We start from the raw sequence: 25,963 nt of genomic DNA, 5'->3' as shown, positions 1-25,963 counted from the left end.
AATCAACCAATGGCCCTGGCCGGTGTGGCTCAGTGGATAGAGTGTTGGCCTGTGGACCCAAGGGTCCTGGGTTCGATTCCGGTCAAGGGCACATGCCCGGGGTGCGGGCACATCCCCAGTAGGGGTATTCAGGAGGCAGCCAATCAATGAATCTCTCTCATCATTGATGTTTCTATCTCTCCCTTCCTCTCTGATACCAATAAAAAAATATTTTTAAAAAAGAATCAACCAATGAATGCATGAATAAGTGGAACAACAAATCGATGTCTCTCCCTTTCTCTCTAAAATCAATAAAGTAAAAAAAAAAAATTAACTGTCCTAATTAGAATCTTTACTTGCTCAGTGGCATTTATTGAACACCAGCAGCACTGTTCTATGAAGGCGGTTGTCGCACTAACGGGTAACGTGTCTGTCTATAGAGCCAAATGAAGCCCCATTCTTTTTTTTCTTTTTTTAAAATATATTTTATTGATTTTTTACAGAGAGGAAGGGAGAGGGAGTTAGAAACATCGATGAGAGAGAAACATCGATCAGCTGCCTCCTGCATACCCCCTACTGTAGGGGATGTGCCTGCAACCAAGGTACATGCTCTTGACCGGAATCGAACCCGGGACCCTTGAGTCCGCAGGCCAACGCTCTATCCACTGAGCCACACCGGTCAGGGCTGAAGCCCCATTCTTGAGTCCAAGCTGCTGTGATCAGGTTGATTCCCCCTCAACCTGCAGTATGTGAGACCTGGACCATTGAATGAGGCTCAAGCAAGCTTCCCTAAAGGCATGGGGGTCTTGTTTATAGTGATTACGATTGGAAAGGAAAGGAAAGAACCTAGAAGTATCCATTGAAACCCTAGGACCCAGGGTTTTAATTGAAAATGATTTTTAAAATGCCAGAATTATAAATTCTTGTAACAAAAGCCTTTGCTTCGTCCCCAGGATTGGCAGCCACCGTTTGCGTGTGATGTGGACAAGCTTCACTTCACGCCCCGGATCCAGAGGCTGAACGAGTTGGAGGTACCGTCTTCACTGCTGCGCTGGTGCCTGGGTCTTGGGGGGAGGAGGGGAGCCCCTGGCAAGAGGTTCCCCACAGGGCTAGTGGTTTTAGTGAAACTGAAATATGGCCAAATCACTGAAAATCATGGTCAAGAAAGTGGCAACGAGGCCTTCGCAGCAAACCCATTTTCATTGAAAACCGATTTTCGTCCCTGGTTGGCCGATTCTTTCATTGAATCCACATTTGATGGCAACCCCTGGAATTTGGGTTCTGAAAGGAATGTCCTTTGAGAACCATCTAAAGGGAGAGACCTTCAGCTCTGGCTTCTCCCAAATGCACATCTCACCCCAGTTTGCTGGCACTTGTTTCCCGAGGAGTGAGCAGGGGCTCTAGAGCGGAGCGGTGTGTCTCTGCGCCGTCTGCGGAGGCCCTAACTGCAGGGCGCGCGGGGCTGGGGGTGGGTGACGGAGGAGGCAGGGTGTTCACCGTCATGGTTTGCTGATCTGGTTTTTGTTTGGAACCAAACCATATTTTGTTTTTCTCTACTAAGCAAACATTCTTCACTTAGTGGGAACAGGTGGTGGTAGTACTTGGTGTGCATTTTTGAGTTGAACTCGGAAGACAGGAGATAGGCATAGCTCTGAGGTCTGGGAAGGTCTGAGCATTGCTCTCAGTTTTGTTCTCGTGCCAGTGAAAACTTGAAAAACTGTCTAACATTTTACAAGAAAGGAAAAGAAAAATGACACAATTTTAAGGACTTGTAGACAGCTGTGGTAGTCTGTTAAAGGAATAACACTTAAGAAACTTCCCTGGTTTTCTGTGATCTCTAAGTTTTCAGGACTTATTAAACTTGATGCAGAATCACTGTCGTCAATCTATTTTTAGATTGTGTGTGAGCAGGCAAGAAAATTTGTGCTTTGAGAGAACAGGTCTTTGAAGTGCCTACATGGTAAAAAGATGGAGGGGAGCATATGGAAGCTTACTTGTCATAACAACACTGCTTCCAGTGCCCTTGTAGCACACACTTTCAGAGCCCGCGGGTGCTGGGGGAGGCCTTACTGGGTACAGAGCCCGCGGGTGCTGGGGGAGGCCTTACTGGGTGCAGAGCCCGCGGGTGCTGGGGGAGGCCTTACTGGGTGCTTCCCTTTTGCTGGCACACGGTAGGAGTGGAATTAAATTTTTGTTGAGTTAATATTTATTTAACCAGCTTTATTTTGTATCTTTTTGACAGTTTCCCTATTGAATTCAAAAGTGTTCTTGCACTTAAATATTGTAAGAATGAAAAGACCTTAACATAAGATTGAAACACAATTCTTTGTCATTTAGGCTCAAACCCGTGTGAAACTGAATTTCCTGGACCAGATTGCAAAGTACTGGGAGCTGCAGGGAAGTACTCTGAAGATCCCGCACGTGGAGAGGAAGATCCTGGACTTGTTTCAGCTCAACAAGGTAAAGGCGGATGGGCGTCTCCCATGGAGTCCTCGTCCTGACAGGAGGATGGGTCTTCTTTGCTTAAGGCTCAAACTTACGGTTAAAATGTGTCAAATGAAATTCTTCATTCAGCTGAGTTGATTGTGCTCTTACTTGGCAGATCTTTAAAGCCTTATCTTGTGAAATATTTTGCTGCCACCTGTGGTTTTTTGTTTTTTTTAAAATATATTTTTATTGATTTCAGAGAGGAAGGGAGAGGGGGAGAGAGAGAGAAACATCAATGATGAGAGAGAATTGTCAATTGGCTGCCTCCTGCACGCCCCCCACTGGGGATTGAGCCCGTACCCCAGGCATGTGCCCTGACCGGAATCGAACCCGGGACCCTTCAGTCCACAGGGGTCAGCGCACATCATAGCCAGCGGTCGAACTCCCGCCCAAGGGGACAGTTTGCATGTTAGGCTTTTATTATAGAGGAAGGACAACTGAGCTCAGAGAAAATTGACCGAGCTAAAAAGTCCGAGTCATTTAATACCTTAACTTAAGGTTCCAGTCTTAAGTCTACGTTCTTCCTACAAAACACACTGCCTTCCTCCCGACGTCGTAGCTTGTGGAGATTAAAGGGTCACGGAGTCGGACCCTTTCTTTAGAGAGAGATTTCCTTGTTAATCTAGTGCTTCACCCCAGAAAGTCTTCACTGCTCTGGGGAAGTCGCTTTTGGGGTGCCGAACGATTATGGAGTATGCTGTCAAAAGCGATGTTTTAATTTTCTAGCTTAAAAGTCACAGTGTAGCCCTGGCCGGTGGCTCATTGGTTGGAGCATCATCCCTACACCTAACACTTGCGAGTTGGGTTCCGTCAGGGCATAAACTTAGGTTGGGAGTTGGGGAGGATTCTTTAAAGAAGTCGTGTGTGTGTTCCCTTTTGGCTTAGGAAATGTGTCTTTGGAGATCACCAGGGCCGAGAGCATTGTGCTTTGGAGTCACGCGTTGGCACGAGGGAGTTAGCAGGGGGTGTTTCTAATTTCTCTTGCTGTTTCGTTGAACAGTTAGTTGCAGAAGAAGGTGGATTTGCAGTTGTTTGCAAGGATAGAAAATGGACCAAGATTGCCACCAAGATGGGGTTTGCTCCTGGCAAAGCCGTGGGCTCCCACATCAGAGGGCATTACGAGCGAATCCTCCACCCCTACAACCTGTTCTTGTCTGGAGACAGTTTGAGGGTGAGTATCGGGGTGGCCTGACTCTGTCGTATTTCACTGGTGATCCGCACATTGTCTCCACGGGGAATGAAAAGGCCTTGATTATGTGTGGAAGACACTGCTTGTAAGACTTCGTTGTGTGTGTGTGTGTGTGTCTGTGTGTGCGGCTGGCAAGTGTGGACTTTGTGTTTGTTTAGATTTTAAAAAATTGCAGGCCTGTTATGTATGTAATAAGTAATTGCTAAATATGCCTTTAAAAATTCCAGTGAAATTGTCTAAGATTTAAAAAGGGGGGGATTCTTGTGTTTTATTCCAGTGTCTGCAGAAGCCAAACCTGGCCACAGACACGAAGGACAAGGAGTACAAGCCCCATGACATCCCCCAGAGGCAGTCTGTGCAGCCCGTGGAGACATGCCCCCCCGCCCGGCGAGCAAAGCGCATGCGAGCAGAGGTGAGAGCCTGTGCGCGTCCGTCTGGCCGGGTTCCGTCCGTCCGTCTCTCGCGGTCTCCAGCCTCCTTGGTCTGCAGAGGGTCCGGGTGTGCCCTCGCTTCTGTATTTGGGGAACTGTGCTGCCGGAGGGGGAGGAGTCCCAGAACTCGCTCTGGTTGCTGCTGCCTGGACAGACGGCTGCTTGTTAACAGTCCTGGGAAGATGGCGTCCACACAGGCCCTGGGCTCCGTCACCTCGGAGGGAGCGAGGAGAGGGGAAGCTGGAGAGAACTTTTAAAAATCCCACCTGAGGATGTTTTTTTCTTAGAGACACACTGACTGGTTGCCTCCCACATGCACCCCGATGGGGCTGAGAAACTTGCAACCAAGGTATGTGCCCTTGGCCGGGAATCAAACCCGGGACCCTCCCATCCGCAGGCCGGGCTCTAACCACGGAGCCAGTTTGACCAGGGCCTTTACAGAAATAGAGACATTAGATAACAGGGAAGCTATTTTTCTCGTGTTTCCGCAAAAGGAGCATGGGGCCTGGCAGTCACTGATTGCGGCTTTGGGGAGGGAGCCTTGACTGTCAGCAGCCGTGAGAGGAGCGTGAGGACCATGAGGAGGACCAAGCTTCCGCATCCGTTTCTTCAGCAATCGTCATCTCGAGGGCGGAGAGGGACGTTTGGATACCATGTTAATAAACAGTTTATGGGATGATAGCCACTTTGAGGCTCCAGGTGGAGTTTAGCGTTACTTGTTTTTAAAGGATATATTTATGTGTGTGACAACTGTTTTTCAAGGCCATGAATATTAAAATAGAACCAGAAGAGACAACAGAAGCCAGAACTCACAATCTGAGACGTCGAATGGGTTGTCCGACTCCGAAATACGAAAACGGTAAGAAAGTTGACCTGTGAATAGGAAAGTAGCACAGAGGAAGCAAGTAAAAGCCATGTTTTGTTTGTTATGAAGAAAACACGGTGGCAGCTGTTCCCTAGTCATCGCTGGGTTAAGGTGCTTCTCCTCGTGAAGCGCCAGGTCACAGGCAGGTGAGGCACCTGGGCGTGTAGCTGCTGCTCTGAAACGCAGCTCCGCAGCTAGTGGAGGAGCAGTGGTTTGTGCCTGGGCTGCATGTCCGACAGGTGTGTTTCCACTGGGCAGGCAGACCTGCTCTCTGAGTCTGAATTCTGGTGGAAAGTCGTTTGCCTGGCTTGCTGGATGCCAGCACTGAGGTGTAGGCTTGGGACTCGCAGGGGGAGTCCTGTGTCCTGGACAGGCAGCCACGGACCTGGTTCCTGGTGATGGGCGAGTGAGCGGAGGCAGTGCGTGTAATGGGAAGTGATTTTTAAAAACAGACCGAGCCCTGGCTCGGCCACTGACTGGTTTATGACCTTGGAGAGATTCCTGGACGGCCTTTAATGTGTTTTCTTGTCTTTGGAAGGATTTGTTGCAAAGGGTTAGTGGTTTATGGAAAGCATTTAGCACGGTACTCACCACAGGGTAGTTCATGCAGCTCTGTTTTCGCCACAGTTCCTGGAACAGGCGGTGGGAGGCGAGGCAGGTGGTCGTGGAGGCTGGTCCAGTTGCAGGAGGCCCGCGGGCAGGGCGCAGGCTCTCGCAGGCAGGGCCACGAGGGCTTGCTTGACACAGTGTGTGTTTTGTCGGTGGTGGCTTTACTTTTTTACTGAAGTGATTGGGGTGACATTGGCTAGTAAAGTTACGTAGGCTTCAGGTACAGGTCTCTAATCCATCCTCTGCGGCCCAGTCTCCTTCCATTTCCATCTTCCCCCTTCACCCTCTTCTGCCCCCCTCACCCTCAGTACATGTTGTTTTAAACGGTTACAAATCCGAGCAGCATCTGTACCCACATCTTGGATATAAATGGGGTGAGAGTTTGCATTTTATCCTCATGAGTTGAACGCAGTTCGCTGGGCGTCACTGCTGCTGAGCAGGAAGAAACGTGAGGCCATGTTCATGTCCCGTGTGCGTTCGGAGGGAGGGAGGGGCGAGGAGGCGGAGCACAGCACAGACAGAGCTAACGGGGACGACTTCTTGCAGAGAAAGACATGAAGAGCAGCATCAAGCAAGAACCCATCGAGAAGAAAGAGCACCTTCTGGAAAGTGAGAGGGAGAAACCCAAGAGTCGACCTAAGAAAACCACCAGTGCTGTGAGTGGACATCGTTAGCACTCCCCCCGAGTGTCCTTCGTGCTTAGGCTGCCAGCTCGGTGTCTGACAGTGGAAAGGCCTCCTCAGTCAGCTTGTCGTATGAGCTTATACGTGAGGAGGCACACGGTACATGAGCACCGAGAGGGGGAGCTGGTGGCTCAGAGTTGCTCAGGGTCACGAGCTCCCCCGGATGTGCTGAAAGCCAGATAAAAACCAAGCGGGTGCTGCCCGGCCGGTGTGGCTCAGGGGTGAGCGTCGACCTACCTGGTATGAACCAGGAGGTCAGGGTTGGATTCCCAGTCAGGGCACAGGCCCGGGTTGTGGGCTCGATCCCCAGTGGGGGCGTGCAGGAGGCAGCCGGTCCATGATTCTCTCTCATCATTGACTTTCTATCTCTTCCTCTCCCTTCCTCTCTCTGAAATGAATTCAAGGCGGGGAGGGGGTGGGGGAGCACGTCGTTCGCAGCAGGACAGGCTGGGTCATACTGTGACCAGTTAGTTCTTAGACTCTCACGAAGTCCGATGGACTCACGTGCCTGTGCCCTGTCCCGGCTGCAGGTGGACCTGTACGTCTGCCTCTTGTGTGGCAGCGGCAGCGACGAGGACCGGCTGCTCCTGTGTGACGGGTGTGACGACAGCTACCACACCTTCTGCTTGGTCCCGCCCCTGCACGACGTGCCCAAGGGAGACTGGCGGTGTCCTAAGTGCGTGGCCCAGGTGAGGAGGGACAGCTGGGCGGGCAGATGTGCGAGCGCTGTCCGCTGCCTCTGGGTCAGACCTGGCCTTTGGGGATAACGTCCTAGAGGAACTGGGCGGCCTCTGCACAGGGAGGCGTCTTCTCACAGCTGAGCCGGAGCAGGAAGCAGGAGAAGGTTAATCACTACACTTGAAGCTTTTCCACTGAATAAAGCACTGTGCTCTTGGCAGAAATTCTCAAACACTGAACGCCTTTAACAAAGTGATTTTATAACCTGTAGGTCACCACGGCTAACGTTTGGTGTATATTCACCCAGACTTTTTTCTGTTTTAAATGAGTGGAATTATATTACTTACGCAGTTTTAGTAATCTGCTTTTCGGGGTGTGTGTGTGTGTGTGTGTGTGTATATGTATAAGTATAAATTATTATTATGTTTTGGGGCAGGAGTGTAGTAAGCCACAAGAAGCATTTGGCTTTGAGCAAGCAGCCAGAGACTATACCCTCCGTACCTTTGGGGAAATGGCAGATGCGTTCAAGTCTGACTACTTCAACATGCCAGTCCACGTATGTACATACATATTGCTTTGATTGAGGATTTTAATAACTTGTTGAAAAGGTGGGTCTGAAGGCACATTTGAGATGGCACTTACCTCTGGTCGTCGTTGGTCGAGCACAGGGACCCCTGTAACTTGTTTAGTGGTATTAAAATTCAACAGAATTTTAAAATGCATTCCAGTTTTTCATTTGATTTCTCTAGAGATAGAGATTTTGCCACACAAATTGCACAGCAGCAGTAACAATATCAATACAGGAAATCTCCAATAATCCTCTCAGCTCAGCAAATGTAATTTAAAGAAAAATTCACAGAATTTATTGAATGACCAATCCGTGTGCCACTAAGTGTGCTGTGCATTGGAAACGCGTTCACACACTGTTCTGTTCTGTTGTAAGTTATTTAAATTGCGCTTATTCATGGAGGAGCATCGCGTGCTTCGTCCAGCATTTAACGCTCTTCACGGGAGCACACAGCATTAAAGGCTTCTGCCCTAATTGTGGGTCTTGAGCGGCACTCTTCTCCCCACGGGGAGGTGTGGCCGGGACCTCCGCACGCTGGTCCTGCCATCGATGGTGACGGACTCAGATCGCTGCTGGTCATTCACGGCCCCTGACGTCACTGATGTCAGCTGTCACGTTACGAGTGTTTGCTTCTTAATGGGGTTACAGCTCCAGGTGACGCACCGCCTTTCCCTTCTCTGGCCCCTTGTGCGTTGTTGCCCAGGTGTTTGCTCACCCAGCCCTGCCGGCTTGTCCATGGCCTCTTCTGTCTCTGGTTGGCTTTTCTTTATTATTATTATTTTTAAAAATATATTTTTATTGGTTTCAGAGAGGAAGGGAGCGGGAGAGAGAGATAGAAACATCAATGATGAGAGAAACATTGATCGGCTGCCTCCTGCACGCCCCCCACTGGGGATCAAGCCTGCAACCCGGGCATCTGCCCTTGACAGGAGTCGAACCCAGGATCCTTCAGTTGCAGGGCTACACTCTATCCACTGAGCATCACCGGCCAGGGCTTAACCCTCGTTACTCCTTTCGTAACGAAATAGCGGGACTGTCTGGACTCCAAGGTGGAACAGAGAGACCATGTCCCTTACGGAGTCCTGGGCCCCTGTCACTTAGCACCTGGTCAGGCTGGCCGCCGGCCGTGCGTGTCTGCGGAAATGCATTTCTTCTCCTGCTGATTATGGTTTTGTCTCCAGATGGTTCCCACCGAACTGGTTGAGAAGGAATTTTGGCGGCTGGTCAGCACGATTGAGGAAGACGTCACCGTCGAGTACGGAGCCGATATTGCCTCCAAGGAGTTTGGCAGTGGCTTCCCTGTCCGAGACGGGAAGGTCAAACTCTCCCCTGAGGAGGAGGTGGGTGCAGGGGGAGCACCTGCCTTTCGAGGACCTGCTAGTGAGCACGTGCCTGCCCTACGGGGCGGCATCCTGGGCCAGTGGCAGCCTCACTGCAATCGATGCCGCTTGGGACTCGTGCTGTTGGTTCCGTTTCCGGTTGGTTGGCTGGAAGCGATTGGTGACTACTTTCAGGAAAACCTTAAGTACCAGGTTTTCAATGATTTCAAAAAAAATAGGACGAACCCACAAGTAATCCTAGTCCCCGCTGTGCCACTGCACGGGGACGACAGGGGACAGTGACTTCGCTCCCGTGGCCTACAGGCGCTCTAACCTGGGTTTCTCTTTCTGAAGGAAATCTGAGTGGTTGGGGCCAGATCTACTTGTCTTTGAATTTTATTTTATTTTATTTATTTATTTATTTATTTTTTTAAATATATTTTATTGATTTTTTACAGAGAGGAAGGGAGAGGGATAGAGTTAGAAACATCGATGAGAGAGAAACATCGATCAGCTGCCTCCTGCACACCTCCTACTGGGGATGTGCCTGCAACCAAAGTACATGCCCTTGACCGGAATCGAACCTGGGACCCTTGAGTCCGTAGGCCGACACTCTATCCACTGAGCCAAACCGGTTAGGGCTGAATTTTAAAGTTTGAGCCCATTATTTTCCCCACTAGCAAGCTCCTAGCATGGTTTCTGTTCTATCCTAGTAAGAAGTCAGATCTTTTTGGGGGTCAACTTCCTTGAAATCTATTTGCACAGAAAAGTACGCAACTCCATGTGCAGCTTGATGAGTTTCCCAGGTGAATACTCCGTCTGGCAGCACAGGAAGATCCTGGACGTCACCCCGTTGTCCCCGCAGCTGCTCCTGCCCTCTGCTCCCCCACCTCCCGCCTCAGACGACCCCTCCCCCGCAGCACTGTCCTGACTACAGCACCTTAGAGTCATGTGCCCATTTGTTTAACTTTATGTTGTCTATGCTCTTGTAGTCACATGAGGAGGGGGTGGTACACCAGCCTGTGCTGTGGGAGTCGTTTGTATAAAATGCCAGAAGCCGCCTGTGGCGTCCGAGGGTCAGCAGAGTGGCTTCTCCCTCCCACCCGGCGTTTTTGTTTCGAAGGAGACTTTTCACCGTCGTTTTAAACGAGCAGTTGTAAAATGTGCACCTGCTGTAGCTGAGCCTCGCACTTTTGATCTGTCTGTAGGAGTATCTGGACAGCGGCTGGAACTTGAACAACATGCCGGTGATGGAGCAGTCGGTCCTGGCCCACATCACGGCCGACATCTGCGGCATGAAGCTGCCCTGGCTGTACGTGGGCATGTGTTTCTCCTCCTTCTGCTGGCACATCGAGGACCACTGGAGCTACTCCATCAACTACCTGCACTGGTGAGCGGCTCAGGCCTCCCGCTCAGATGTCTCAGCTCTTGACTGACACATCTCTTAGCTGTGTATGAAGAGTGATGACCTATGTTTTTTTTCCTTAAGATTTTTCCCTGCTGTTGGAACAGGCGTCCTAACAAGTTAAGGAGTGGCTCTGAAGTATTTCTAGGGAGCCCAGGAGCCCGAGATCGCGCACACGCTGTTTTCAAGTCTGACGTGTTTCTGAGGGGAGGGCAGTTGTCAAAGGCTTTCCTCACGGAGGGCTGAGCGGAGCCTCGGGGTTCCTGTGGAAGCCCCTCTGTACCTTTGGGGGCGTGTGGCGTGTGGAGGGTAGGCACGCAGTGCCCTCCAGGTCCTGGGACTTCCCGCTGCTGTTTGTGGTGCTGATTCTGGCCTCGCCACACAGTCCAGTGGGCCCGCCCCAGGAGGGGTGAAGGCTGGGGCAGCTTTTCAACTCTTCATCCAGAGCCATTTTCCCACATCTGTCCTCCCCTCCGCATTTCCCTTCTTTTCTAAGAACAAGATATTGGAAGATCTGTCACTCAGTAAATCCCACCACCAGGAACGGAAGGATGTAGTCAGAAAGGGCTAGTCATATAGTGGTAGCCCATCTGTCCTGCTTCCCCGGGGCCTAGGCAAGGGCTCGGAGCTGTACCGTGAGGGTTGCATTTACCATACCTCACAGGGATGCTCAGGGTCACTGTTTGACAGTGTAAAGTGCTTTGAAAAATAAGAGCTCTTTAGGATGCTAATGGCCTTAGTAGTGTTTGCTCCCTGTCGGAATGGACAAGGTAAAGGGAGATGGAGAACTGTCCTTCCTTGTCAGCCTAGGAAATTGTGGCACCCCAGTATCCTACACTGCGTGACACCTGATATTCCCAGGGATCCTAGATACCTGCATTTCTGAAGGGTCAGACGAAGGGGGGAGGACAGGGATCTCGGGGGAAAGTCCATGTTCAGCCTCCGTGCCTGGAGGGAAAACGCACCCGCACGGGCGGTCAGACCCGTTTCCCCAGGTGTCCCCAGGGTGCGCGTCCTGTGGGGACTGCCTGGCCGTGTTGATGTTGCAGGTTGATTCTGTGAATGTGTGTGATTTGAAGAAGCGACTGAAGGGTCATGGCTGCGTGTTTTTTGAGGTGGATTGGTTTTTCTAATCTGTTCCCAGGGGTGAGCCCAAAACCTGGTACGGCGTCCCCGGGTACGCGGCCGAGCAGCTGGAGAGCGTCATGAAGAGGCTGGCGCCCGAGCTCTTCGTGTCCCAGCCGGACCTGCTGCACCAGCTGGTGACCATCATGAACCCCAACACCCTGATGACGCATGAAGTGCCTGTACGTCTCAGCCCTCCTCTGGCTTCACACCCGGGGGCGCTGGGTATCGCGGGGGCTGGGGGATGCCTGGCTGGCGACGCTGTTGGGTGGGTTTGGTACGGCGTTGGGGATCCTCAGCCGTAAGAGGCTTTCTCTGTGTGTCCGTCCATTCACAGTCACGCAGCTTCACCACTTAATGCTCCCTTCATTTATACCTCATTCCTCTCCGCAACAAGACAAAACCTTAAATAGTACACGTGACAAGTCAGTATAAACCCCTGGGGAAAAGGCTAGATTCTGTTATAATCAGAACTAAACTCTAATGTCAGAATCCACACTCCGTCCCTGCTCTAAAAAAATGGTTTATTGAACCTATAGGATCTTAATTTTCAATGACGAACTGAAAATAACATGTTATTAATTTATCTATCTACCTGTTGATCTATTGTTTTTGAGAGCACGTTTATTCAGCTGGGGATGTGTAACAAGGGAGGGCTTAGGCTAGAGCAGTGATGGCGAACCTTTTGAGCTCGGCGTGTCAGCATTTTGAAAAACCCTAACTTAACTCTGGTGCCGTGTCACATATAGAAATTTTTTGATATTTGCAACCATAGTAAAACAAAGACTTATATTTTTGATATTTATTTTATATATTTAAATGCCATTTAACAAAGAAAAATCAACCAAAAAAATGAGTTCGCGTGTCACCTCTGACACGCGTGTCACAGGTTCGCCATCACTGGGCTAGAGGAAGAGAGAGACGGCATGGCTGCTTGGCTGACTGGAAAGGGGGCATTGACGTCAGGCTCAAGGGGTGAGTCTGGGATGAGCTGCTGCTGCTCACTGCACCCCTGGTTGCATGTCTCATGGGAACCCTAGAGTTCAGGAGATGCGTGCCTGTGGGGGAGCAAAGTCCCTTGGGATGCAGACAGCGCCACAGGCAACACCACGACCAGCTGAGCTTATTTTAGAAAATACGTTCTTTTTTATTGATTTGAGAGAAAGAGGAAAGAAGAGAGAGAGAGAGAGAGGTAGAAACATCAATGATGAGAGAGAATCATGGATCGGCTGCCTCCTGCACGCCCCCTGCTGGGGATGGAGCCCACAACCCGGGCGTGTGCCCTGACCGGGAAGCGAACCAGCAGCCTGTTTTGGTTTAATGACAGAGGACACTCTTCACCGTGGCTGCATTAGAAAGATGAGTCCTGACCCGGGATGTAGCCATGATTCCTTTCAGATCCCCCACAGCCCTGTGGTTGGGGCACTGCTCTGTCCTGTGTTCCGCCGCAGTGGTGTGTGCTGTTTTTTCTGGCTCACTTTTGATTAGTGGAAAGCCACCCTTCGAGGAGTCTAGTCCAGTCTAGTCCAGATGGTCTTCCGTGAGCACGTCACTGAACCTCCTGTGTGCCCCGCAGGTTTACCGGACGAACCAGTGTGCCGGGGAGTTTGTGATCACGTTCCCGAGGGCCTACCACAGCGGCTTCAACCAAGGCTTTAACTTCGCCGAGGCCGTCAACTTCTGCACGGTGGACTGGGTAGGGCGATGCCGGAGCCTTTGCTGTAGTTGCGCATGCAGAACGCTCTGCGGGCAGTTGCTTGCTGAACCTGTTGCCACTCGGAAGGAAGCCTGGTCTGCCGGTAGTTGACCGCCGCCGGGACCAGGCGCTCGCACACGTTGTCCTTGGATTGCACGTCCGGCCTGTACTGAGCCCCCTGCTCGGTTCAGTGGACAGTTGTTTCTTGTGTAAAAGGCTCAACAGAGAGTCTCTTGATTTATTACATTTTGACTGCAGCTCAGTATCTCATTGCAAACCGATGACAGTCCAGCCTTAAGACGGGTCCGTGCTGAGCACTAACTCGGTGTCCCCGGCAGCAGTTGTAGGGGTGCCTTTGACCTCAGTTACTTGTGAAGCAGGGTTTTATGTCCGTGTTCATGCTGCTCACTCACCAAGGAGGTGTCTGACTTACGTGTGACGTTAGCTCTAACGATGACGACGCTGCTGGTGGCTTCTGAGTGATGAGGCTCCTGCACCTGTAACTGTTTGGTGTCGTTTTGGAGCATTTCTGTCCCTGAAGGACGTTAGCCACGCCCCGCTCAGCACAGCTGCTTCAGAAAATGTGTAAATCCATATTTCCCATTAGGTTTTACCTTGTGAACAGTGCTGCATTGTTAATACATTGGGGCTTTGTAAGTGACTTTTTAATGAAGGCGACTCATATGCCAGGTCTTGGAGATGCAAAGATTTAAAGAGGCCCAAAGCTCCTAGAGCTGATATGTGTCCTGCAGGACCCAGACGGTGACCTTGGGTGATTGTGTAACGAGGCCGGCGCCCTTGGCAGCAGGAGGGTGGCTCATGTGCTTTCCTGTCTCCCAGCTGCCCCTGGGCCGCCAGTGCGTGGAGCACTACCGCCTGCTGCACCGCTACTGCGTGTTCTCCCACGACGAGATGATCTGCCGCATGGCCGCCAAGGCCGGCGTGCTGGACGTGGTCGCGGCTTCCGCCGTCCAGAAGGATATGGCCATCATGATCGAGGACGAGCGAGCTCTCCGAGAGACCGTCCGCAAACTGGTGAGGCTTCTGGAACCCCCCTAGTGTTGTGCTGTTTTAGCCAAGTTCTTAGGCACTTTAATACCATTTATAAACGTCACGTCAGTCTAGTTTCCAGTGGATATGGATGAGTGGAACAACAGGTGTCTGTCTGTCTGTCTCTCTCCCTCTCTCTAAAATACTAGTAGTTTTAAAAACCCCACAAAAACAGAATAAAAGAGTGAAACAGAGGAGTCTGATGGTCCCTGAGCTGACTTCACTCGGGCTGGCTTTGGATCCAGGCCCAGAGGAGGAGGGAGGTGAGGTTCGCTCTGTCACCGACGAGCGTCCTGGGTCTGGCTGTCACATGGAGCAGCTGCAGGTGAAGTTCACGGCTTCAGCCTTCGTTTTTCTCGACACCTTTTCCGTTAGCAGATGCTCTGTTGTGACTCGTCCTTTTCAGGGAACGGGATCCCTTCAGATAACTTTGGGGTGAAGGGCTCTGTGCCACTCGGCATCGCCCCTCTCGGCAGGGCCTGCTCGCAGTCCTGCTCGCCCACCTCCTCCCCGTCCTCGTGCTGGTCCTCCGTGGGTTCTCCAGCTTCTTCCCCTGAAGCTGAAAGCACACACGTTTCCTGGGCTCTGCCCTCTGCCCCTTGGAGTAGAATAAGCAGCTGCTCTCGAGTTTTGTCATCCTGCTCATCACTGTTTTCTCACATCAAAATGGCCAAACACAAGGACGTAGCCTCGTCCAACAACGACGGGTCCTCACCAGACGAGTGAGGCAGACGCCGCCGCGTTGGCGGTCCTTGCCGCCTGGCGTTCCCCATGGTGGGATCTGTGTGCGTGTGGTGGTCCGGCAGCCACTGCGTGCTCGGCTCGGAGCTGGTGGGTCACACTGTCCGGCTGAGACCCCCAAGCTCACTTTATTCCAGGGAGTAATTGATTCGGAAAGAATGGATTTTGAGCTGCTGCCGGACGACGAGCGTCAGTGCGTAAAGTGCAAGACCACGTGCTTCATGTCGGCCGTGTCCTGTGCCTGCAAGCCCGGCCTGCTGGTGTGCCTGCACCACGTGCCCGAGCTGTGCTCCTGTCCTCCTGGCAAGTACAAGCTGCGGTGAGTAGGTTTTTTAAAAAACTTTCTTTAAGAAGATGGCGTTTTTCTGTGGAAAACACGAAATCTGTAATGAAAGCTCAGTGACATCCTGTGCCAGGGCTGAAACCCTGCGTGTGAAACATCTGACTGTGTCCAAACCCCCATGTGCGGCTGCAGATACAGGTACACTCTGGACGACCTGTACCCCATGATGAACGCGCTGAAGCTGCGAGCCGAGTCCTACAACGAATGGGCCGTGACCGTGAACGAAGCTCTGGAGGCAAAGATCAGCAAGAAGCAGAGTACGTGTCGGGAAGGACCTGGGGTTGGTGGTGGGCTGGTGGCAGGAGCCACGTCGGGAGCACAGCCGGCGACCGTCCTGCCGCCTCTGCACGTGCTTCATGTCGGCCGTGTCCTGTGCCTGCAAGCCCGGCCTGCTGGTGTGCCTGCACCATGTGCCCGAGCTGTGCTCCTGTCCTCCTGGCAAGTACAAGCTGCGGTGAGTAGGTTTTTTAAAAAACTTTCTTTAAGAAGATGGCGTTTTTCTGTGGAAAACACGAAATCTGTAATGAAAGCTCAGTGACATCCTGTGCCAGGGCTGAAACCCTGCGTGTGAAACATCTGACTGTGTCCAAACCCCCATGTGCGGCTGCAGATACAGGTACACTCTGGACGACCTGTACCCCATGATGAACGCGCTGAAGCTGCGAGCCGAGTCCTACAACGAATGGGCCGTGACCGTGAACGAAGCTCTGGAGGCAAAGATCAGCAAGAAGCAGAGTACGTGTCGGGAAGGACCTGGGGTTGGTGGTGGGCTGGTGGCAGGAGCCACGTCGGGAGCACAGCCGGCGACCGTCCTGCCGCCTCTGCCGCCGGCTCACCCAGCACGAGGGGAGGTTTAGCGGGGGGACGCCCCTGCATCCCAGAGGGGCCCGATGGGGGGCAGTGCACGATGGTGCTGCGTGCCGGCCACATGGCAGGGAGCAGAGTGACCTTCACCTCTTTGTCTCAGAAACAAAAGTACTTCACGTTTTACACGGAACCTTAGGAAACGTCTTTATTAACAAGACGTCCCGATAAAGGCGGCGCCTCTGAAGTGCTGGCTGTCAGGTCCTGTTCTCTCTCATCAGCCTCCTGCCTCCTCAGTGTCGCCGCGCTTCCCTGGCTGAGCCGCACGGGCTGTGCCCTCGGTGTTCAGGGCCGGCACTGGGCCCTGCCCGTGAGCACACGCTACCTGCCCGCTGAGAGGGAGTGCAGGAGGGAGGCGTGCAGCTCCGTCAGGGTTGGCACTGACTTTGCTTTGATAAGTCGGCTGCTTTCCATGTCAGCGTTTCCGCTCTAAAGGGTTCCGTGCTGAAGGGCACCTCTGGGCACTTGTTGGGAACACCCCGCACTGAGCGTAACTGGGTAGGGATGCGAAGCATTGCAGGTGCTTGCAGAGCAGAGCTGGTGAAAGCGGGCTCCCCTCTGCACATCCGCCTGGGCGTAGACGCCATGGCCACAGGAGGCGCCTCTCCTTCACTCCCAGGCCTCGCCAGCTTGAAGGCTCTGATCGAAGAGTCAGAGATGAAGAAGTTCCCGGACAACGACCTCCTGCGCCACCTGCGCTTGGTCACGCAGGACGCGGAGAAGTGTGCCTCTGTGGCCCAGCAGCTGCTCAGCGGGAAACGGCAGACCAGGTGTGTGCTGGGACCGCTGGCCTCGTGGGGTGAGCCGGGTGGTGGGGCCCGGGAGGGAGCGCGGGTGTGTGCTCACGTGGCTTCCCGGCCTGTGTCTCCAAAGATTCCGATCTGGGGGAGGAAAGTCCCCGAACCAGCTGACGGTGAGCGAGCTCCGGCAGTTCGTGACACAGCTGTACGCGCTCCCCTGCGCCCTCAGCCAGGCGCCGCTGCTGAAGGTAATGGCCCGGCGCCGGGAGGCCTGGGGAGGTGGCTGCGTTGTCTCCTTGAAGGTGCTGCGAGCGGCACGGCGGGCTGTGTACAGGGAGAGCAGAGAGGCTCTCTCAGCGGAGGGAAAGCCGCCGCCAGCTGCTCATGGCCGCTGGTCAGGGCCTTGTTTGAGTCCCTCGTCTCAGCGGTCAGTTAGCGGGTGTCCCTCATTTACCCGAATTCTCCCTAAAACCCAGCGAGAGGACACGGGCGCCTTGCTGTGCGCGGGGAGTTCTAAGCGGGAAAGAAACTGTGACTGAAATCACAGCTCTGAGCAGCAGCCTGGGTGCTTTCAGGACCTTCTGAGCCGCGTGGAAGATTTCCAGCAGCAGAGCCAGAAGCTGCTCTCCGAGGAGGCGCCCCGTGCGGCCGAGCTGCAGGAGCTGCTGGACGTGAGCTTTGAGTTTGACGTGGACCTCCCGCAGCTCACGGAGGTGCGCGTCCGCCTGGAGCAGGCCCGCTGGCTGGAGGAGGTGCAGCAGGCGTGCCTGGACCCCAGCTCCCTCACCTTAAATGATATGAGGCGCCTCATAGACCTGGGGGTGGGCCTGGCCCCGTACGCAGCCGTGGAGAAAGCCATGGCCAGGCTCCAGGAGCTGCTCACAGTGTCTGAGCACTGGGAGGACAAGGCCAAGAGCCTGCTCAGAGCCAGGCCCCGGCAGTCGCTGACCAGCCTGGCCACAGCCTTGGAGATGGAGGAGATCCCCGCCTACCTGCCCAGCGGGGCGGTTCTGAAGGACTCGGTGCAGAGAGCCAGGGACTGGCTGCAGGATGTGGAGGCCCTGCAGGCTGGAGGGCGTGTGCCCGTGTTGGACACGCTGGTGGAGCTTGTCAGGCGAGGCCGCTGCATCCCCGTGCACCTGAGCCCCCTGCCACGGCTGGAGTCCCTCGTAGCTGAGGTCCAGGCCTGGAAGGAATGTGCTGCCAACACATTCTTGATGGAGAACTCTCCGTACTCCCTCCTGGAGGTGCTGTGTCCTCGCTGTGATATCGGCCTTTTGGGATCAAAGCGGAAGCAGAGGAAGTTCAAGAAGCCCTTGCCCAACGGGAAGAAGCGGAGCAGCCGGCTGAAACCGCAGAGATACTGGGGCTGGCTTGGAAGTTGGACAAAAGAAGGTTATTTTTTTTTTTCTGCTTATGAAAGGAATCATTCAAATAGACGTGCCTTTTCTAGCCTTTTTCTACGTGATACCATCTTTGAGAGAGAAAATATTTACAAATAAGTGGAACTGTTGTTTCACTCAGTGAATGAATGCTATCCAAGGGGCCTGAGAGAGGCAGGTCTGAGCCCGTGCTGGTTCTGTGGCATGAGGGGCCCGGCTGGATGCGGGGCTGCCGCAGAGGAGTCGCGAGCCCCTTGTCTGTCCTGAGCGTGCACTGGGCCCGGCAAACTGTCCGCCACCCTGCCGTCTGCCTGGGGGGTCCTTGGTCCAGTTGACAACACAAAGTACAAGAAATAATCTAGGTCACAGACCTTCTTTGTAAGCCTAACGTGGTGGTCGGTCATTGGAGAGTACAAGGGTTTGCCATGCGGTGCTTTTGGCATGTTGACATCCTAGAGAATTTCTAAAGGTTTTTAATTGAATTGGCTGGGGGGGGGACATTGGCTAATAAAATGATACAGGCTTCAGGTATACAGTTCTACAAACATCTGTGTATGGTGATATCCTAGATGATTTTAATTTTCTTAGTGAAACTGTGTGTCGACACGTATCTAGTTTAGCATAAAGTACCACTGAGTGAGCTGCGGGTGGAAGTGTGTGGTTGTATCCGCATAAAACGAGGAGTAAGTAGAACTGAGATGCTTTGCTGTGACTGAGATGCTCTTACGTCTTAGGCGGCCATTAAACTAATTAACTGAGTACCTGGTGGTGGTTGCCATTTATGAGTTTCCTTGGAGGTGGTTTTTCTCGTTTCTCTGGGAAACCCCACGAGAAGTGACGTTGTGCAGACGCTGAGTGCTTGCTTCTCTGCCAGGCCCCGGCAGTCGCTGACCAGCCTGGCCACGGCCCTGAAGGAGATGGAGGAGATCCCCGCCTACCTGCCCAGCGGGGCGGTTCTGAAGGACTCGGTGCAGAGAGCCAGGGACTGGCTGCAGGATGTGGAGGCCCTGCAGGTCAGTCACACAGGCCCGAGGGTGTCGGTGTGTCTGTTGAGAGCGAGAACGGGAAATCTGTTCAGGCCACTGTGCTGGGCTTCACTGCGCAGACTCGTCGTTTGGGTGGGCCCGGGCTTTTCTCGCTTTTCTGAGTTGCTCTCCTTTTTCTCGATGTTTAGGCTGGAGGGCGTGTGCCCGTGTTGGACATGCTGGTGGAGCTGGTCGCGCGAGGCCGCTGCATCCCCGTGCACCTGAGCCCCCTGCCACGGCTGGAGTCCCTCGTAGCTGAGGTCCAGGCCTGGAAGGAATGTGCTGCCAACACGTTCTTGATGGAGAACTCCCCGTACTCCCTCCTGGAGGTAAGGGCCGCGGCCGCCGCACACCTTGCTCCCGGGCTCGCGGGCGCAGGCAGCCCCTCGCTTCCCAGACAGGCACCACGGACCCATCTGTGCTGCACGCGCTGCTGTTCAGTAGAGCAGGGAGCTCCTCCTGAGCTTGGAGCGACGTCACAGCCCGGTGTCTGTGGCGTCGTGAGGAGGGTGCTCGGTGTCCGGGGAGGGAAGGGCTTTTTCTCTTCGAAGTTGTCCTCCCCGTCGTGTTGAGAGGGCACTTTCCCGCCTGCAGACAGTGAGCTGGCCACGTGCGCGCCTCGTGGAGGGCGGTCGCTCACTCTGCATTTTCACGGCCTGAGGCTGGTCATGTCTGTGACTGGAATCAAGGTCCATGCTTGGCGAGATTTGCTTCTTTCTCCCTTGGTCCCTGTCTTCCCTCCTCAGTCAGGGCCGCTTGTCACAGATAAAACGCTGGACGGTCAGAAACGTGGGTCCCCCACCACTCGGGCTCCGGGCTCGTGGGCCGAGTCTGAAGCCCGCGGACGAGCTTGTGCTGTGCCCCTCGTTAGGTGCTGTGTCCTCGCTGTGACATCGGCCTTTTGGGATCAAAGCGGAAGCAGAGGAAGTTGAAGGAACCCTTGCCCAACGGGAAGAAGCGGAGCAGCCGGCTGGAGAGCCTGAGCGACCTGGAGCGGGCCCTGGCCGAGAGCAAGGAGACGGCCACAGCTGTGCGTGGGCCCCCCCACCCCCCGATTACACGCCTGCGGGGAGGGCTAGCAGGAGAGCCGTGTTATAAATGCTCCGTTTTACCAGAAAGACTTCCTGGAACCTGTGGAAAGTAAAAGTGCCCCATGGAGGATGCACAGAGGCCAGCAGATCTGGGGGCGGGGGTGCTGGGTGCTGACGACCTCACGGTGAGAAAGGCCTGAGAGCGGGCTGGTGCCTGCGGGGCCTGCGCTGAGCGAGCGTTGCGGTTCAGGATGCCCGTCTCGGGACGAGGCCGTGTGTGGCTGTGTTCAGTGAGCACAGTTTCAGGGCGGAGGGAGTGTGATTTGGACGCTTAAAAGACATTTTTTAATTGAAGTACAATTGACATGTAGCATTACTCTAGTTTCGGGTGCACAGAGAGCGATTGGGTATTTGTGTTGTGAATGATCACAGTCTGAACACCCTCACCACACGGAGACTTCTTTAATAAGAAGCTTCGGGTCTGCTGGCCTCTGCGCTTGTCCCATCCTCAGTGCAGCCGCCACCCTGGGTGCTGCCCCAGGACTGGCCTCGGTGAAAGCTGGACGCCTGGGCCTTCTGACCCCCTGCACCCACAGTGCCCACTCGCCACCTGCCTCTGGCACCCACCGCTCTGCTCTCTGTGTCTGCGCTTGGGGCGTCTAGATTCCATGGAAAGTGAGATGGACGACTCGTCTCTCTGACGGTGTCACTAGCCGATCCCTCAGGTCCCTCCATGTTGCAAACGGCAGGGTTTCCTTCTCTTTACGGCTGAGCAATGTCTCACTGTGTCTGTGCCCCGTCTTTAACCATCACCCATCACGGACCCTTCACGAGGGGCCCCGGGGATCACTGGCTGTGGTTGCTGGGTCCAGCGCACACACGGCCGGGGTTGCAGACGGTAGACATGGCCAACGGCCATGTGGCGGCTGCTCCAGGAGGCGCCTCCATCTGCAGCGACTGGGCTGGAAGCCGATGGAGACCTCAGGAGCGTGTGCAGAGCAGGCCCTTCTGTAGAGACGAGGGGGCAGGAAGTTAGTTTGCTCACATCCAGTGCAGGCGCGTGCCAGCACGTCTCTCACTGCTGCCTGCAGGCGGGCACGGTGTTCCTCGCACCTCACACGTGTGACACTGTCCTCTGGTCAATGCCTTTCAGATGGCGGCCCTGGGGGAAGCCCGCCTCCGGGAGATGGAGGCCCTGCAGTCCCTCCGCCTGGCCAACGAGGGGAAGCTGCTGGCGCCCGGCCAGGAAGCGGAGACGAAGGTCTGCCTGTGCCAGAAGGCCCCGGCCGCCCCGATGGTCCAGTGCGAGCTCTGCCGGGACGCCTTCCACACGGGCTGCGTGGCGGTGCCCGGCGCCTCGCCAGGCCCCCGCATCTGGCTGTGTCCCCTCTGCCGGCGCTCGGAGAAGCCTCCCCTGGAGAAGATCCTGCCACTGCTGGCCTCCCTGCAGCGCCTCCGCGTGCGCCTGCCCGAGGGCGACGCCCTGCGCTACATGATCGAGAGGACGGTGAGCTGGCAGCACAGGGCCCAGCAGCTGCTGGCGTCCGGGAGCCTCACGCCCGTGCAGGCGCGCACAGGCCCCGGGATGTCCCACGGCAGGTGGCCAGCCGCGGCGGGACCGGCGTCCGAGACCAGCAAGGTGAGCCGAGCTTCTCTGCAGGTTTTTCCGGACGGAGCCTGCGCTCCGGTGTTGCTGGTCTGGTGCTTGGCATCCCTGGCTCAGCGCCCACCTTGCCTGGGCCCCACCTCTGGGGCCGTGTCTCCACGTGGCTGTGTTTTCTCGGGTCCAGTGGCCAGGACGCGTCTCGGCCAGTCTGTCTGTAGCGCAGGTGCGCACGGTGTTTCCGTGCACGTGTAGGGCCCAGGCACATGCCTGGTACGTGTGTGCGTATATGTTTGCTTAATTTCTCCCTGTTCTTCTCTGACTCGCGGAGTAGAACTGGACCTGGCCCTCTGCCTGCTGTTCTGGGAGGAAGAACAGGCCGAAGGGTCCGGGCACCAGGGGAGAGGCCTAGGTCTCACACCGTCTAAGCTTCCTGTGAAAGCCAGCGTTCCGACCACCATGCTGGCCGAGTCTCTGTGTCCCTGGAAACTGCCGCAGGTGGGGACTCGAGGAAGTGCCACCCGTGGGCAGCTTTCTCCCCCAGGTGAACCGGCTGGCCAGCAGGAGGTCCCGGCGCCCGTACACATCCTGTGAGTTCAGAGGTCAGCAGGCCAGAGAGAAGGACGGAAAGTTGGTCCTCATATTTCTCATTTTTTACATTTCTGTCCAGGCGTTTGAAATCCAGTGCCTGGCACTTAGCAAGTGATGGGTTGAACTTTCGTTGCCCAGATGCGAGGTGGCTGTGGGCAGCCCGGGGGGGGGGGGGGGGCACGTGTCCCTGTGCACAGGCTCTGCCAGGGCCGTGGTTGCTAGTCGAGGGGAGGACACGACTGTTAATTTACTGATTTGGGGTCAGTGGAGCGTTTCTCCTGGCTCCTCCCGCGGACACGGGGAGGGCGGGAAGGGGCGTGTGGCTGCCAGCAGGGCCTCCGCTGACTTCCATCCTGGCCCCTCCTGCGTGCGGTCGTCTGTGGGAAACGGCAGAGGACACGCTGACTTCCCGTGGTGCCCTCCCCTGGAGTCAGGAGGCTCGTGGGCCGGCGCTGACCTGGTCAGATCCGAGACGCCAGGGCTGTTTCACTTGGGACGTGGCCGGTGCCTGCCTGCCTGTGGCCCTGGGCGGAGGCGTTTCGGTCCCAGGCCGGCCTGACTCTGCCCTGCTTCCTCCCTTAGGCGCCTCAGCCTCCCGGCACCGCGTCCTCCGAGCCCGGCGACCAGGACAGCAGGAGCTCGTCTCTGCAGGCTCCCTTCTCAGTGGGATGGAGCTGCATTCCCCTGCACGGTGCGTGTCTCATGCTTGTTGGAGGCTGGGGCGCAGCAGGTGATGTCGCAGTGGCTGGTGCTGTGGGCGATCACGTGGGAGAGGGGACCGGGCGTTTGCAGTAGGAGGAGCCAGTGTGAATGTTTCCAACCAGGAGGCAGGAGGTCCCGGAGCCATCCCTTCAGGGGGGAGGGGGGAGCCCTCCCAGGGAGAATCAAGGCAGCAGTTTCCTCAGAGGCGGAGCCTTGGGCTCTGGGCTCCTCCTTCCTTAGGAGACTGGGGATCGGGAGACGAGCCACTGGGAGCTGCCGCCTCCTCTCCTCTCTCTGCCTGTAGCGGCCGCCCGTGAGCCTGCGGAAGCTGTGCCTGGGTCGGTGCCCGCGCCCGGGGGTTGTGTGCCGTCCGTCAGGGCTGCGTTAGAGTAACGGAGTGAGCAGGGTCGCTGTAGGGTCAGCACGTCCCTGGTCATCAGGAGACTCAGGAGATCGAGTTTGGGCTCAGTTGTGCTCACTGCTTCAGGCACATTAGGTGAAGCTGGGCTTAGGTGAAGGTCACTCCCTCTGCCGTGCCACAGGTCTGGCTGTGGGCAACCCCGTGGCCTTCCGCGTGGTGACCTGTCTGCTCTGTGACAGGTGTGAGCCCAGAAGTGAGCGAGCTGCTGATGGAGGCGCAGCTGCTCCAGGTAACCCTTCCTGAGATCCAGGAGCTTTACCAGACGTTGCTCGCGAAGCCCAGCCCTGCCCAGCAGACGGGCCGCAGCTCCCCAGGCAGACCCGGCGGCGAGAAGGTGAGTGTGGCTGGGAGGCTGGGGAGGGAGGGGGTGCGGCCAGTGGACGGAGGTGGAAGGGCAGGTGTCTGCAGGGAGCAGGGCTGCCGTGCACCCCCTGGGCTCCCCGCCCGGGGTCTGGTCCTGCTCAAGTCTCTGGATTTTTTTCTTTTCACAAAAGGTGCTTCTACCATTTCCGTGTGAAGGAGCTGGAAGCAGGTTATTTTTCTCCTGTAAGAGACACACACAGTAGAGACGAGTGCAGTCCTAGTGGGAAGGCCTTTTGAGAGAACCTTCAAAACTCAGATATTCTCCGAGTCACTATTAACACCTGCTTCGCTCCTCTAACCTTGCGAGACAGCTGGTGGGGGACGGGTGAGATGAGGGGTCCGTGCTGAGTGCTGACCAAACGAGGGGGACACTGGCCTGGCCCGGTTCAGGGGCTGCGTCCCCCTGTCCTGCGCTCACTGACCCGTAACCCTCAGGGCCTGGAATGCGGTGGGATCAGGGAGTCTCCTGAGCAGAGGCTGCTGCTGCGGTACCTGTGGCGCCATTGATTGCGGCCGTGTGCTCCTGCGCGTCTGCGGGTGGAGGCCCCACCCGTCCTTAGAGGAGGGGGTGCTGGCTGGTTCCCTAGGAGCCGGGGCCGGGGCCGGGGCCAGGGCCAGGCTCTGCTGTCAGTCCCGCCTCCGGCTGCCACTGAAGGAAGGAGGGAGGCAGCGCCCACCGCCCGTGCGGGTGGGTCACCTGGGGGACAGGCGTGTCTGACCTGTGAGGCACTAGCAGGAGGCTGCCGTCCTGCGGGGCCCGGGAAGGGGTGATGTGGGGGTCCAGGCCCAGTGTTCCTCAGGTTGATGGGGCTCCTGGGGTTCTCACGGCGAACCCTCGGCCTCGCTGGCTTCCGTTGTGGGCAGACTGGAGGCTGAACTGAGTTTGCTTGTCTCCCCCCAGAGCGACTGCTGCCGGGCGAAGCGAGAGGGAAGCAGCAGCCTGGAGAGGAAGCTGAAGCGCCGCCCCGAGAGAGATGGCCTCGCCGGCGAGTGCTGGGGCCGGGTGCGGAAAGTGTGGGCCCCCGGGAGGAAGAGGATCAGACTGGGGCCCCCCCAGGACACGGACGCTTTCCAGTTAGAGAGCGAGCGTGGCTACACGCCCGTCCGCTCCGCCGACACCCACTCCCTGCCCTCGGACACCTCCTCCTCGGAGCAGGAGGACTCCGAGGACGAAGACGCCATCTGCCCGGCTGGGAGCTGCCTGCAGCCGGAGGGAGACGAGGTGGACTGGGTCCAGTGTGATGGCAGCTGCAACCAGTGGTTCCATCAGGTCTGTGTTGGTGTCTCCCCAGAGACGGCGGCGAAGGAGGACTACGTCTGTGCGCGCTGCGCAGGGACAGCCGCGCCGAGCCGGAAATAAGCCCGCCCCTTGTGTCGTTCAGGACTCACCGGGAGGGACCGCAAAGCCACAGGACTGGGTCAGACCAGCCTGTACTCGGTGCTATTTCTATTCCGAATGGATCGTTTTCCAGAACTCTTTGGAAAAAAGAAAAAAAAAAAACTAAAAAATTTTTTGACACCTTTTGTATTTTTTCCTTAAGAGCTGTTTGTGGTTGTGGGGTGACATGCTGGTGTGTGGCGGGTTCCCACCCACCGAAGGCTCTGGCGCTCGCCCCTTCGCACGCACAGCTCCCCACGCGCCGCCGGATCCCCGCCGCGAGCCCAGCTCCGTCTCGTGCCCAGAGGCACAGAAATTCCAGTAAATCCTCGTGGGAGGAGTTCTCCGTTTACTGTTACCATATTGGGAACTTGAGTTTCACTTTGGGGTTTTGTTTGTTTCTTTATCCGCTTTTCTTTTCCTCGTAGACTAGGTTTATTTATCTGAGCAATAACTTCCATGTTGTTTCAGTGGCTGGAATTAAAACAAAACTTCCGAACAGCGTGTTGGTGTTGAGCATGTGGTTGGTTGGCGTGCGGAGCGCCCGTGTCGGTCCCGGTGTCGGACCGGTGTCCCCGATGAGCTCGTGACCTAGAAAGTGCTGAGGGCTGCCCAGCATGGCTGTCTCCGGCCGCCTCCTCCCCTGCTCTTTTGGTAGCTGGTATCACATGAGGCGATGGCTTTGTGGGTGAGTG

At 55.5% G+C, this 25,963-nt stretch overlaps 1 protein-coding gene and 1 non-coding gene across 3 annotated transcripts in view; both read left to right on the top strand.

Moving 5' to 3' along the window:
• The window catches only part of KDM5B (lysine (K)-specific demethylase 5B), a 34,685-nt gene extending 8,918 nt beyond the window's left edge, over window positions 1–25,767 (top strand). The window contains exons 2-26 of one of the 2 annotated variants that reach the window (XM_014533422.1): window positions 933–1,010; window positions 2,317–2,439; window positions 3,467–3,637; window positions 3,933–4,067; window positions 4,849–4,945; window positions 6,107–6,216; window positions 6,774–6,932; window positions 7,358–7,477; window positions 8,671–8,829; window positions 10,017–10,198; window positions 11,358–11,520; window positions 12,915–13,034; window positions 13,875–14,069; window positions 14,963–15,144; window positions 15,301–15,425; window positions 16,652–16,802; window positions 16,906–17,020; window positions 17,348–17,703; window positions 19,029–19,167; window positions 19,329–19,508; window positions 20,051–20,209; window positions 21,364–21,849; window positions 22,987–23,095; window positions 23,707–23,861; window positions 24,792–25,767. In XM_014533422.1, coding sequence (XP_014388908.1) covers window positions 933–1,010; window positions 2,317–2,439; window positions 3,467–3,637; window positions 3,933–4,067; window positions 4,849–4,945; window positions 6,107–6,216; window positions 6,774–6,932; window positions 7,358–7,477; window positions 8,671–8,829; window positions 10,017–10,198; window positions 11,358–11,520; window positions 12,915–13,034; window positions 13,875–14,069; window positions 14,963–15,144; window positions 15,301–15,425; window positions 16,652–16,802; window positions 16,906–17,020; window positions 17,348–17,703; window positions 19,029–19,167; window positions 19,329–19,508; window positions 20,051–20,209; window positions 21,364–21,849; window positions 22,987–23,095; window positions 23,707–23,861; window positions 24,792–25,250 — 4,428 coding nt within the window. In that variant the 3' untranslated portion in view covers window positions 25,251–25,767. Of the gene's footprint in view, window positions 1–932; window positions 1,011–2,316; window positions 2,440–3,466; window positions 3,638–3,932; window positions 4,068–4,848; window positions 4,946–6,106; window positions 6,217–6,773; window positions 6,933–7,357; window positions 7,478–8,670; window positions 8,830–10,016; window positions 10,199–11,357; window positions 11,521–12,914; window positions 13,035–13,874; window positions 14,070–14,962; window positions 15,145–15,300; window positions 15,426–16,651; window positions 16,803–16,905; window positions 17,021–17,347; window positions 18,020–19,028; window positions 19,168–19,328; window positions 19,509–20,050; window positions 20,210–21,363; window positions 21,850–22,986; window positions 23,096–23,706; window positions 23,862–24,791 lie in introns of both variants that reach the window. The other variant, XM_005886361.2, reaches the window with a different exon arrangement.
• Window positions 19–91, top strand: TRNAH-GUG. Its single transcript has one exon. It is a non-coding gene; the product is annotated as a tRNA-His (tRNA).
• Window positions 25,768–25,963: the final 196 nt, after the last annotated feature.

The sequence above is a fragment of the Myotis brandtii genome, unplaced genomic scaffold (assembly GCF_000412655.1).
Source record: "Myotis brandtii unplaced genomic scaffold, ASM41265v1 scaffold975, whole genome shotgun sequence".
In the NCBI taxonomy this organism is placed as follows: Eukaryota; Metazoa; Chordata; class Mammalia; order Chiroptera; family Vespertilionidae; genus Myotis; species Myotis brandtii.
This window is presented reverse-complemented; position numbering and strand designations above follow the sequence as displayed.